We start from the raw sequence: 14,455 nt of genomic DNA, 5'->3' as shown, positions 1-14,455 counted from the left end.
CGTAAAACAGATAGCTAGCAGGAACATGCTATAAAGGACAGGAAGCTCAGCTTGGTGCTCTGTGGCGACCTAGATGGGTGGGATGGGGGAGGGTGGGAGGGAGGTCTAAGAGGGAGGGGATATAGGTATACATATAGCTGATTCACTTCATTGTACAGCAGAAACTAACACAACATTGTAAAACAATTATACTCTAATTTTAAAAAAATTAAAAAGTTTTGGGTAATTCCCCAGCAGTCCAGTGGTTAGGACTCGGCGCTTTCACTGCAGGGGGCCGGGTATGATCCCTGGTTGGGGAACTAGGAATCCTGCAAACCATGCAGTGTGGCCAAAAAATAAAAAATTAAAAAGTTTTGAGCTACAAATGACACCATCAAGAAATTGAAAAAAAAATCCCACAAAATCAGGAAAAAATATCTGTAAATCACATACCTAACAAGGGACTTGTATGCAGAATATAATAAAGAATTCTTATAACCCAACAACAAAAAAAGACAACCCAATTTAAAAAATGGGCAAAGAATCTGAATAGACATTTCCCCTCAAAATACATACAAATGGCCAACAAGCACATAAAAAGATGCTCAACATCATTAGCACACTAGGAAAATACAAATCAAAAGCACAATGAGGTAGATACCACTTCACACACACTATGATGGCTATAATCAAAAAGAGAGATAACAACAACTGTTTGCTAGGATGTGGAGAAATTGGAACCCTCATACATTGCTGGTGAGAATGTAAAATGTTGCAGCCACTTTGGAAAGCAATTTGGCAGTTCCTCAAAATGTTAAACAAAGTTATCATAAGATCCAACAATTCCACTCCTAGGTATATACCCAAGATACCCCCCAAAAAAAAAAAGGGAATTCCCTGGCGGTCCAGTGGTTAGGACTCTGCGTTCTCACTGCCAAGGGCCCAGGTTCAATCCCTGGCAAGGGAACTTAAGATCCCAAGAGCTGTGTGGTGCAGCCAAAAAAAAACACCACACATCCACACAGAAAATTGTACATGAATACTCCAGCAGCATTATTCATAATAGCCAAAAAGTGAAAGTAACTGGTAAACTGATAAAATTTGATGCATTCATATAAAGGAATACTAGTCAGTAATTAAAAAGGAAAGAACTACTGATATGATATGGCTGAACCTCAGTACTATTATGCTAAGGGAAAGAAACCAGACAATAAACACCATATACTGTACATCTATATGAAATATTCAGAATGGGAAAATCCATAATTGCTTATGGCTGGGGGGTAGGGTGGAGAAGACTGCTAACAAGTATGGAGTTTCTTTCAGGTGAGATGAAAATGTTCTAAAATTGGATTTTGGTGATGGTTGTACAACCCTGTGAATATAATAAAAACACTGAATCATATACTTTAAATGGATGAATGTACAGTACGTGAATTATATCTCAATAAAGCTGTTAAAAAATATATATCCATAGACACTCTGCAATAATTATGTCTACTATCCCTCCCTAAATCAACTGTCCTGGACAATATCTTGTCTGTCTCTGTATTTCTGGTGCCTGGCAGGGGAACACACAGCAGATGGTCAATAACTGTTGAATAAATAAATGTAAAAATACTAAGGTGAAGTTTTTTCAAGTTGCATAATCCATTTCTACCATGCCAAGTAGCAGGAAGGAGGGAAGAGATTACTTGTAAATGGTTTATAGGAGAGGCAGGAATTCAACTGAGCCTTGAAAGACAGAAGACCAAGAACTAGAGATCGTTACCTGTGTGTATCCTCACATGGTTTTTATAATTGGTTGCACTGGCAAATGCCCTCCCACATCCTGGTTCTGTGCAGTAATAAGGTCTTTCTCCTGTGTGTGTCCTAATATGCACTTTTCTGATATTCGATGTTGTGAAAGACCGACCACAGCCTTCAAAGTGACATTTAAAGGGCCTTTCTCCTGAAAACACAAAGGGAAATACATTAAATGGTGCAAAAATACACAGAAAATTGAAATGTCTTATCCTTCAATTCTGCCTAGGATCATCATGCTCAGACTCTAGCCTTTTTGTATTGAGCTTCCCTTTGAGTTTTTTTCTCTTTTTTTCTGTCAACAGCATCGTCTACTCCAAACTTAAATTTACATAGGAAAACCTGAATAGTATTCAAAACTCATCACTGATTACATGACTTTCCAAGATGGAATTACCCAGAAAGGCATATTAAAAAATGAGCTGAGAAAAGAAGACAAAGAAATACATACCATAAAGAAATACAAAAGAAAAACAGAGTCAAGAATAAGGATTAAGGTAGAACAACCCTAGAATCCCCTAAAAGCTTACCTCCTACTTTATTTATTCTATAATACTTGAAGAAAAAGGATTTTTGTTTTTTTTTAAATCTAGTGTCTAACACATAATATGAATCAAAAATACTTGCTGAATATATTACTATTCTCAGGAGCTTGGAGACGCTTGCCTCTGATATAACAGATAAAACTAAGAGCACGAATGAAATAGAAGCAGGGACCTACAGCTTTGTTCCTGAACACTGTAAAGCAAAGCCGATTTGGGATCATATTTGAACTAAAAGTTAAACTTTAATGAAGAATCCTCCATGAAAATCTGCTAAACTATCTCAGAATACTTAGAAGTATTTGGGGACAAAGCGATAACACTATGTTTAAAACATCTGCAGTAAAATCTCAAACTAAAGGACCTTATGCTATACTATTTAGTCAACAGCTTATAATAGCATCTCTTATCAACAGTTTCTGAAACTCTTCCAGCTCTGATCCAAAGCAAATAATTACCTTTATATTACCAATCTGCAAATAATCAAGTACAAGGAGGGGAGGGGAGGGGAGGGAAGATAAGAACAAAGTACCCTTTAGGAAAAGCAGAGAAGGTATTTAAGGATAGGGGAGATGATCACAAGGAAGTAACAAGCCTTTCTTTCTGAGGGGCTGTGAGGGGTTCAGACACTTTTTTTAGAAGCAGCTTAATGCAGAAGAAGCAGTACTAAACTGAGAAGGAATTGGGTGCCTTAGGTTCTGGTCTCTGTTGGGCTACTAAGTAGATGTATAATCCTAGGTAAATAAGCCTGCTGCTCAGATAATTCCTGAAAACTGAGAGGGTTGGTGGTCTAGAGCCATTGTTAATCTCTTGGAACATGAACCCCTTTGAGAATCTAACAGTGTTACAGGCCCTCATCCTGGAAAGAAGCATACATGCACGAATGGCAAACTGCATGGAGTCTGGGGAGTTTAAGAGAAGCCCTTGATGTTGACTCCCTGAAACGCTTCCAGAAACTACTTCCCCAAGTCCCTTCCTGCAGATTAAGAACTCCTGGCCTAGATATGACATTTCTTCACACCAGTACCTGTATGAGTTCTGATATGTTTTTGTAGATCTCCTGAAGTTTTGAAAGATTTAGTACAATTATCTTCTGAACACCGATATGGCTTTTCTCCTGTATGAGTTCTGACATGACTTTTTAATCCATAACCTTTAAGAAAAATTTAAAAGAAATGTAATTACACAAGACCCCTCTAAGCATGCCCATTGAGATTAAGTTATTGAAAAATACAGTAAACACCAAGGATATAATACTAGGCAAACACAATAGAATAACTATTAAAAAGGTACAAGAGTATGACAACTCAGGACTGTCCTGCTGAAAATTCAATAGTTTCATCTCTGTCTAGAAGAGATTGTGTGCTTCTTTTTTTAAAGTGCCCCAATCTTATTAGATGTTTACAACTCATACCCCAAAATCTTGAAGTAGAATCAAGACATGATACCCGGAGAAAACCATAATTCAAAAAGATACATGCACCCCAATGTTCACTGCAGCACTATTTACAATAGCCAGGATATGGAAGCAACCTAAACATCCATCAACAGAGGAATGGATAAAGAAGATGTGTACATATATACAATGGAATATTACTCAGCCATAGAAAAGAACAAAATAATGCCATTTGCAGAATATGGGTGGACCTAGAGATTGCCATAGTGAGTGAAGTAAGTCAGACACAGAAAGACAAGTATCATATGATACCCGCTTATACGTGGAATCTAAAAAAAAAGGTACAAATGAACTTATTTACAAAACAGAAGTAGAGTCACGATGTAGAAAACAAACTTACGGTTACCAGGGGATAAGTGGGGGGTGGGAGGGATAAACTGGGAGACTCAGAATGACATATACACACTACTATATATAAAATAACTAGTAAGAACCTGCTGTATAGCATAGGGAATTCTACTCAGTACTGTGTAATGGCCTATATGGGAAAAGAATCTAAAAAAAAAAAGGGGGGGAGAGTGGATATATGAATATGTATAACTGATTCATTTGTTGTACACCTGAAACTATCACAACACTGTAAATCAACTATACTCCAATAAAATTTTTTTAAAAATAAATAAATGAATAAATGGATGAATACAGGAAAAAAAACCTTATAGAATGTTACAATTAATATTTGTACTGTAAACTGTATGTAAATTTTACCTCAAAAAAGAAATATAAACAAATATTGAAAGTGTTAGTTACTGATATGCATGCTGAACTGTTTATGGTGGTATACTATAACATTATTTTTCATTTATATAAATTTTTGTAAATTTTCATAATAAAAAAGAAAAAATCCTGAGAAGCAAAACCAAAAAGAATCGCGACATGGAATGAGGAATAGGGTGAAGTCAGGAGGCCTGGCAACGGTCCTGGCCCTCCTGGATGTGTACCTGGGCAGGACCCGTCCCACTGCTAAGCCCCCATTTCCCATGGTTCCCCCTAAGGTCCATCCTAATGTTAAACTCTGTGTCAGCTTTAATGCTCGACTTTTGTTTTTCCTGCTAAAAGAAAGCAGAGTGTGGAGTGAAATAACAAACACAGTAGGCAGCAACAGGTCTGAGGAGCAAAATGAGAACACAGAGAGAGAACAGAGCAAGCAGGACAAAAGGCAGTAAGGGAGAGATTGGAAAACTAGTCACTGTGTGCCCACTAATTCAGACCAAGGCAAGGGGTCAGTTCCTGCCTCTGACCCGCCTCTGCTTGACCCCCAAGTGGAACCAAGAAACAAAGAAAATTCATGTTTTTACCTGTTGCAAATGCTTTCCCACAGCCTGCATGCTCACACTGATAAGGCCGGTCTCCTGTGTGTGATCGCTCATGCACCTGTTATTAAAACACGGGCATGAGTTTATTTCCTTGAGGCACTCCACAAGTGGATGGTCTCCACAGAGACCTTTTTTATTTCCCAACTGCTGAATTATGTTGTTGCTTGTATGTTATTTTTGAAAAACAAAAGATAACTTCTTTTCTCAAAAACTACAGGTCAATAATTCTCAATATAGACCAAATGTACGTTAAGAAGTACTCATTTTAAATAAGGAACAGGGGACTTCCCTGGTGGCACAGTGGTTAAGAATCCGCCTGCCAATGCAGGGGACACAGCTTCCATCCCTGGTCCGGGAAGATGCCACATGACACGAAGCAACTAAGCCCGTGTGCCACAACTACTGAGCCTGTACTCTAGAGCCCGTGAGCCACAACTACTGACACCTGTGTGCCACAACTGCTGAGCCCACGTGCTGCAACTACTGAAGCCCACACGCCTAGAGCCCATGCTCCATAACAAGAGAAGCCACCACTATGAGAAGCCCACTCGCCGCAACTAGAGAAAGCCCGCCCGAAGCAATGGAGACCCAACGCAGCCAAAAATAAAAAAATATATATATATATAAATTAAAAAATAATAAATAAGGAACAGGAATACTGGAGGTTTGAGTTTTTCTAGAGTGGTCAAAGGTGTTTGAATGGAACATGTATCTGGTGAGACGCAGGAGTACAGGGAGACGCTACACAACATAAGGCTAAGAGTGTGGAGGCTGCTGGCAGAGGGGCCTCAATCTGAGGCAAGGCTTCACTGCTGACCAGTGGTGTGGCCATGCACTTGCCTTCTCTCAGCCTCAAAGTCCTCTCTCTAAAGTGGGGACATAATAGTACCTATGATAGAGGGCTGCTGTGACAAATGAATACTCATGACAATGGCCAACATTTACTGAACCTTTACCACATGCCAGGCCATTCTCTTCCGTACTTTACATGTACAGAATTAACTAACTTAATTCTAACAACCACTCGTTGAGGGAGGTACTTTTATCATCCAATATTATAGATAAGGAAAATGAGGTACTTAAGAGGTCAAGTAACATGTAAACACTGATAAGTAGTGGAGATGGGCTCTAGGGCTGTTATTCCAAATACGCTAACTGCACACTTCCTGACACATTGTGCGTTATTCAATAAACGTTAGCTATTATTTTTATAGGTCATGGTATGTTGTGTTTAGCTGCAATCAAAATACTTGGCCTATGTATTTGACAAACAGGACAAATTAACACCAACTTTCACTACATTTCAGCAAATCACTGTTAATGGAATGATTACACATATATCTCCCATGTAATTACATAAATTTCACATTTGAGAAAAATGTATTCAAATATGTAGAGTACCCCTATCATGTGTCACGCAGTATGCTGGACATGAGGGAGCCAGAGATGAAGAAAACATAGTCCAAGCCCTCAAAGAGTTCAGTTTCTAAAATCTGCATAGGCTTTTGTATATGAGTGAATTTGTATCTTAATAGGTGGCGGAACACAATGGTGTCTGAATACTGCAAACACATTATATTGGCATTTAATGCCCTATTCTCATAACTAGACACAGCCTTTCCTTCATATATACCTTAAGATGATGAGCTGTTGTATATAATTTTCCACATCCGTCATAGCCACATCGAAAGGCCTTCTCTCCACTCTGTTGAGACTTAGCAGTTACTCTTGTTGCATGTCCTTGTAAGACAATCTAGATGAAACAAAAAGTATGATTTAAATTATTTATGCAGAAATAAAGTAGATGAAATTACAATTTTCAGGATAAAAAAGATAAAACTGTAATGTGGTTTTCCAGACTCAGGTCATCATTTTATGAAGATTCTATCATGCTGAGCCAGTTAGGTTAATTCTGTTCCATGGCTGAAGTCAGCAGCTCTGGAAGAAGTCAAAAGGAGATCCACAAGGGGGCATAGTCAGCGCTCACAGGTCGATTCCCACTCTAGAAAAGTCAAGCCAGGGAGCATCCATCAATGCATTATATGCAGGTGTTCCTTGACATACTCCAGGGAATTAAGTGTGTGTGTGTGTGTGTGTGTGTATATATATGTCTTTTAGGACATATGTTCTAAACAATGTAAAAATCATTTTCAATTTCAAAAGCAATGGAAAAGAAGGGGTTAGGTCATTTGAGTCGCCTGTGGGAGACATTACAATCCATATGATCCTAGTCTATACTTATATAGTGTTAAGTAGAAGATCACTTCTCTGGAACTCAACACAAGACTTTAAACAATTGCACTGATGTCAGAGGTTTTTTCAAAGGTCATAACCTATTTTAGGAGTTGAGGTACCATGAAAATTGAAGAATGACTTTCTACTCTGTGGGCATGTGGTGATGGTGCTGCCACATCCTATCCATGCAGATTGTCATACTTGGCTCGAAAATGACTCTGGGGCTTCCCTGGTGGCGCAGTGGTTAAAAATCCGCCTGCCAATGCAGGGGACACGGGTTCGAGCCCTGGTCCAGGGAGATCCCAAATGCCATGGAGCAACTAAGCCTGTGCACCACGAGTACTGAGTCGGAGCTCTAGAGCCTTGAGCCACAACTACTGAGCCCATGAACCTAGAGCCCGTGCTCCGCAACAAGAGAAGCCACCACAATGAGAAGCACGTGCACTGCAACCAAGGGGAGTACCCGCTCACCACAAGTAGAGAAAGCCCGCGTAGCAACGAAGACCCAATGCAGCCAAAAATAAATAAATAAAAATAAATTTATTTTTAAAAAACTGCCAAGCCAAAGGACTTTGATCTCCAATGTAAATAAAATTAGTTTTTAATGAAGTCAAAACTAATGGAAACCATGAAAAAGGGCCTTGGATTCTAACAGAACATGTAAAGCATCAACAATGCTGCATGATGCTAACACATTTACAAATTACTCATGTGTTACCTAAAATATTAATCAAATGAAACTCTCATTTGGTTTTCATAACCCCACGAGATGGGTAAGGCAAAGATTATTGTTCTCATTTAGCTAATAAGTCTCATATCCAGAGAAATTAAGTAATTTGCCCACAGTCACACAGATACTACATAGCAGAATGGAAGCTCGACTGAGATGTTTTTATTACAAATTACATGTTACTTTAATAGCACACTGTTCTGCTTAACTAAGGGTGGTGTAGCTAGAAGGCGATGACAACAGTCATAGCCTCCCTGAAACACACATATCCCATCATCCTTATGGTTCTTACAACTGAACACATGGGCATCCTTAAACAGAGTACTTCAGATGAGTGTTTTCAAATTCGGTACTACTGGGGCTTCCCTGGTGGCGCAGTGGTTGAGAGTACGCCTGCCGATGCAGGGGACACGGGTTCGTGCCCCGGTCTGGGAAGATCCCACATGCCGCGGAGCGGCTGGGCCTGTGAGCCATGGCCGCCGAGCCTGCGTGTCCGGAGCCTGTGCTCCGCAACGGGAGAGGCCACAACAGTGAGAGGCCCGCGTACCACCAAAAAAAACCCCAAAAAACAACAAAAAAACAAATTCGGTACTACTGACATTTTGAACAGAATAATTCTTTGTTGTAGTGGGGCTGTTCTATGCCTTGCAGGACATCTACCCAGTAGATGTCCCCAGTTGTGACGACCAAACTTGTCTTCAGACGCTGCCAAATGTCCCCTAGGGGGCAAAACTGCCTTCCCACGAGCACATTATGTTTTAGATACTCTAGGTCTTTCTTGTTCTATGAAATCTGGTTTCAAGTAAGAGATCAGCTCAGCAGCATAACTAGTATGCTTATGTTATAGATGAAAGAAAAAGCTCTAAACTGTAAGCATCACAATGAAAAAAAAATAAAGCTTTGAAACAAGACTGTAAAAAAATCTATCACATTAGGTATAGACCTCTTTACTTTAAAGTTCAGCCAGACACAGAATTACAACTTCTTAAGCAACTCTGGCAGAAGTAGGATGAGTACTAAGAGACAAACCAAGACGTTACAGGTCCTGCTTATTTGCAGGGGTTCTTCTGGGATATTTTGACCTTTTAATACCATGTATTGGGTCCTCATCCTCAACTATGGTACTCAATTGTTTTGGAGGATAGAAGATTCAGGAACTTCTGGTCTAGCACTTAATGAAGAGAAATATAAGTCACAAATACAAGCCATATATATAATTTTTTTTTTTGGCCATGGTGGGTCTTCGTTGCTGCGCGCAGGCTTTCTCTAGCTGCGGCGAGCAGCGGCTACTCTTCGTTGTGGTGCGCAGACTTCTCATTGAGGTGGTTTCTCTTGTTGTGGCTCACGAGCTCTAGGCACGCGGGCTTCAGTAGTTGTGGTGCACGGGCTTAGCTGCTCCGCGGCACGTGGGATCTTCCCAGGGATGGAACCTGTGTCCCCTGCACCGGCAGGCAGATTCTTAACCACTGCACCACCAGGGAAGTCCCCACATATATAATTTTAAATGTTCTAGTAACTACATTTAAAAAGGAAAAGGAAACAGGTGAAATTAATTTTAGTAATTATTTTACCTAGTATGTCCAAAATATTATCATTTCAACATGTAATCAACAGGAGACATTATTAATGAGATATTTTACATTCTTTTTTTTTTTTTTTTTTTGCGGTACGCGGGCCTCTCACTGTTGTGGCCTCTCCCGTTGCAGAGCGCAGGCTCAGCGGCCATGGCTCACGGGCCCAGCCACTCCGCGGCATGTGGGATCTTCCCGTCAAGGGGCACAAACCCGCGTCCCCTGCATCAGGAGGACTCTCAACCACTGCGCCACCAGGGAAGCCCTACATTCTTATTTTCATTGTAAGTCTTTGAACTCTGGTATGTATTTTACACTCACGGCACATGCCAATTCTGACTAGTCACCTTTCAAGTGCTCAGTAGCGACAACATTTGGACAGCATAGATCTAGTCTGTAAAGGAGAGGTACAAAGGGAAAAGGAGAAAAAGCTACAGTCAGAACAAAAATCCTATTCAACTTTCTTCATTTTCTTTGTCTATTGGCACAAACACCAAATGGTTATATATCTGCAGATAAAGAGTAAGCGTGTTTTTTACGACATTCTGTTTCAGCAGTTCTGAATTCCTAGTATGTTTCTGGGTTCAGAAATTAATTATTGATCGTAACAGAATTTTATGTTAATAGTATAATGTTATACGGACCAATGGTAAATTCACTCATTTTTTGTAAGACCTATTCTAGTTTACTACAAGTGTAGTTACACCTATCTTTCTTTAAAAATATTCTATTATTTAAAAACTTAATTGTTAGGCACTAATAAGAGACAGAACCCTATTGGGCCACTCCAAGGCACTGACCTACATCTCTTGTATATATTTACACTGTGTTTGCATTTTAGTAGAGTTTGACTTTGATAGATTTGACATACTGCAGTATAAAAAATATTAAAGTCTCATTTTATGAATTCAAAGACTTGAAAATTTTGCCAAGAATCATGTAGTTTCAAAGCTGGTGGGCTTAATGATTTACAAACTGTGTTTATATTACTGCTACTTCATGGCATTACTTCAGTGATAAACAGAAATACTGGCTATCCAGCAATGTTTAAAAGCATCAAATTTTTACCAGTGATTTCTTTTATTATTATTTTATTATTATTATTATTTTTTGCAGTACGCGGGCCTCTCACTGTTGTGGCCTCTCCCATCGCGAAGCACAGGCTCCGGACGCGCAGGCTCAGCGGCCATGGCTCACGGGCCCAGCCGCTCCGCGACACGTGGGATCCTCCTGGACCGGGGCATGAACCCGCGTCCCCAGCATCGGCAGGCGGACTCTCAACCACTGCACGACCAGGGAAGCCCTCTTTTATTATTTATTATTATTATAAATATAAAATCTTCTTGATAACCCCCAACAGTACTACTCAATGGCATTAAGTGGTGATGCTAATGCTCAAGTTAAAAAGTGTTGCCCTGAAGCAATAACTTTAGGAGTTAAATATGATAAAACACTTGGAAGACTGCAAAAAACTATGAGGGAGCAGTCAGCCAAATACTAGAGATAATCGCTGAGAAAAAAAGGAGCAGCATTAAAGCAGTAATATATTACAGTGATTATATAAGCTCCAAGAACATCCACCCACACAAACACCAACCCCTCAAACACAAAAATACATAATTCATAACAGAGTCTTGAAATTTAACTTGTAGATCTCCCAGAATGCATCTGTGACTACTCTGTACTTAACTACAAACCTTGGTGAGGCTCTGCAGCTCTAGGCTGTTATTTGGGTAAGGGATAGCCAAGCACTGGACACAAGGTGAGCATCTGAATCAAGGGCAGCCAACCCGTGGCCATCTGCAGCCCAGGAAGGAATCTGGTAGAAGCGGTAAAAACAGCTTTGCCCAGAAGGAACAATGACAATTAGCTAGACTGGACCTTCTCTCCAGAAGTTGAAAAGGAAAGTATGGAGGGAATCAGTTGTAAACAGAAGAAACAAAAACATATAAAAACCAAAGTAGCAAGGGTTAGTCAGTCACAGTAAGGGTGAAGGCCCAGAAAAAGGATCCACAAACTGCCGAGGGTGGGGCAGACAGAAGACCGCCTGGTCTCCAAAACTGCTTTGGACTCCAGAACACAAGCTTCATCTGGATTTCTGTGATATTTCTATTTCTTTAGTGCCACCTTCATCCATATAATGAATTCTGGGACCTGAGGAGGTAATCTGAGAAAGCTGCTGCCTAATGCATACACTGTTTTTCTGAACTGGTAAGATATTCCTAGGGAGGTAGTGAGTTCTTGCTTTCATCCCTAGAAGGGGTCAGAAATGCTAAGAGAAAGAGATTCTAATATAAAAAAGTAGCCTTACATACCTGCATTTTTTTCTCTTGCTCATTTTCTCCAATCATTCCTGAACCTGTTACGCTTTCACTTCCATCAATGGACACCTATAGGAATAAAATAAAGCTTAAAAAAAATTTCACATATTGATAACTGTTTAGGCTGGGAGATAAGTACATGGGTACATTATCATTTATTTCTGTTTATGTTTGAAAATTTCCATTATAAAAAATGGGGGAAAAACCTTTTAAGTTATATAAATGATATAATTTCAATGCAGGAAAAAAAACACAGCCCTTTTGATGTAAAACTTAATTGAGATTTTCCTTCACCTTTTCCAAACTCTAGTTTCTACTTTATAATTCATAAGCAGTTCCATTTATACCTCATTGTTTCTTTTATGGCACTCATACTTGAGTATATCTTTGTGTGAATTACCTGCCACCCATTTCTCTTCTATAAGCTTTTACTCCATTCCTTTTTTTGTCTTCAAATGTTTCTTTCTACCCTTCACTTCTTTTAAGATAAATGCTGATCTTCTCCTTGATGCTGTCTGATTTTGACTCTGAATTCCTAGTTTGTTATTTTTTTTTTTTGCTTTCTTTTCTTTTAGTGAAAGATAAAGAAGCTGTATCTGGGATGTTCTTCACATTGTAAAATGCTGTACCTTTGCTGCATACTGTTCCAAAGCACTGATGGTGTCGGGATCGATCGTGGCATCCCCAGTGTGTAGACCTGCCACTGTCCCATCAGCCTGAATTGCCAAGATGGTGTCAGACTGTGGGACTTGCACTGCATGGTGGATGTAAGCTGTGGTGCCGTCTTCCAGCTGAACTGCCTGTAATGCACTCTGGTCATAACTATCTGAGGGAGTAGAAGAGAATGCCATTAAATTAAAGGTAGTCTGATAAACAGTTACATATTTAAAGGATGAAGGGAATGAACTTTTATCGAATATTTACTATGAGCAGGGCCCATGTGCTTTACGTGTGTTATTTCATTCAATCCTCACAATGATTCTATGAGGCAGGTATATTTACCACCTTATTGTACCAATGGGAAACTGAGGCTTGAGGAAGTAAAGTCACTTTCCTTAGGACCCAGGAAATAAAAAAAACTAACAATTAACAGTCAAAAATCAGTATGCAGGGCTTCCCTGGTGGCGCAGTGGTTAAGAATCCGCCTGCAAATGCAGGGGACATGGGTTTGAGCCCTGGTCCGAGAAGATCGCACATGCCACAGAGCAACTAAGCCCGTGCGCTACAACTACTAAGCCTGCGCTCTAGAGCCCGTGAGCCACAACTACTGAGGCCTGTGGGCCACAACTACTGAAGCCTGTGCGCCTAGAGCCCGTGCTCCGCAACAAGAGCAGACACTGCAATGAGAAGTCCGCGCGCCGCAACGAAGAGTACTCCTGCTCACCAAAACTAGAGAAAGCCCACACGCAGCAATGAAGACCCAATGCAGCAATCAATCAATCAATCAATTTATTTAAATAAAAAAGGAGTACTAAAAAAAAAAAAATCAGTATGCAGAGAAACCAGGATCTGAACTCATGTCAGTATGACTCCATGTTTTTTTTCCCCCCTTCTAAATAACCATACTAAGAAACATACAGCATTGTGAAATAATAAATCTAGCCAATTACAGTGAACCTGTGATCAACTCCCACTGCTAAGGAAAAAACATTTTCAGAGTTTACTTTTCTCAACTTTAAATAAATTTATTACAAATTCAAATATTCTGAATTTTAAAAAATTTCTTCCTGTGGTTTCATAACTAAATATAGTCTTTTAAAACATTTACAGTCATTCTATAATAAAGTATTTTATAAAGTAATAACAATAGCTAATATGTACTGAGCATTTACTATGTGACAAATATTGTTCCAAGTGCTCTACATGTTGGTACACTTTGTCTTCACAGCTACCCTATGATGTGGATACTTATCATAAGCCTCATTTCAGATGATGAAATTGAAGCACAAAAAGGTTAAATAATTTGCTCAGGGCACACAGCTAGAAGACAGCAGACCCAGATTTGAACCCAGATAGTCTGGCTACAGAGCTGTGCTCCTTGCTCCTATGCATTCCACCTCAAACCCCTGGTCCTCCCTACACAAAGCTAATAAGCATGAACATTTTGCCATATTTGCTTCAGATAGTTTAAAATTTTTTATTTAGGGGCTTCCCTGGTGGCACAGTGGTTGAGAGTCCGCCTGCCGATGCAGGGAACACGGGTTCATGCCCCGGTCCGGGAAGATCCCACATGCCACGGAGCGGCTAGGCCCGTGAGCCATGGCCACTGAGCCTGCGTGTCCAGAGCCTGTGCTCCGCAACGGGAGAGGCCACAGCAGTGAGAGGCCCGCGTACCGCAAAAAAAAAAAAAAAAAAATTTATTTAGTTTTAAAGACCAACACAGGGGCAAAGGGCCTTGCTAAAGACATTATATTTAAAAGGAAGAAAAAAAATCAACAATTTAACTTTCAAATGTTTAATTTCATATTTTAAAAGCAGCCTCTAGTTGAAGTCTTTCAGGGA

General features: G+C 39.9%; 1 protein-coding gene across 3 annotated transcripts in view; it reads right to left on the bottom strand.

The window, feature by feature from the left end:
• The window catches only part of ZNF143 (zinc finger protein 143), a 56,923-nt gene that overhangs the window by 23,299 nt on the left and 19,169 nt on the right, over positions 1–14,455 (bottom strand). For all 3 annotated transcript variants that reach the window (XM_082626798.1, XM_082626800.1, XM_082626799.1), the window contains exons 6-11: positions 12,583–12,779; positions 11,948–12,022; positions 6,730–6,849; positions 5,079–5,154; positions 3,352–3,477; positions 1,751–1,930 (exon numbers count right to left, since the gene is read on the bottom strand). In XM_082626798.1, the coding sequence (XP_082482924.1) occupies positions 1,751–1,930; positions 3,352–3,477; positions 5,079–5,154; positions 6,730–6,849; positions 11,948–12,022; positions 12,583–12,779 (774 nt within the window). The remainder of the gene's footprint in view (positions 1–1,750; positions 1,931–3,351; positions 3,478–5,078; positions 5,155–6,729; positions 6,850–11,947; positions 12,023–12,582; positions 12,780–14,455) is intronic.

Source organism: Mesoplodon mirus (assembly GCF_964341445.2).
Source record: "Mesoplodon mirus genome assembly, chromosome: 7".
Classification (NCBI taxonomy): Eukaryota; Metazoa; Chordata; class Mammalia; order Artiodactyla; family Ziphiidae; genus Mesoplodon; species Mesoplodon mirus.
The sequence above is the reverse complement of the archived record's forward strand: the minus strand, read 5'-3'. Positions and strand labels throughout refer to the sequence as shown.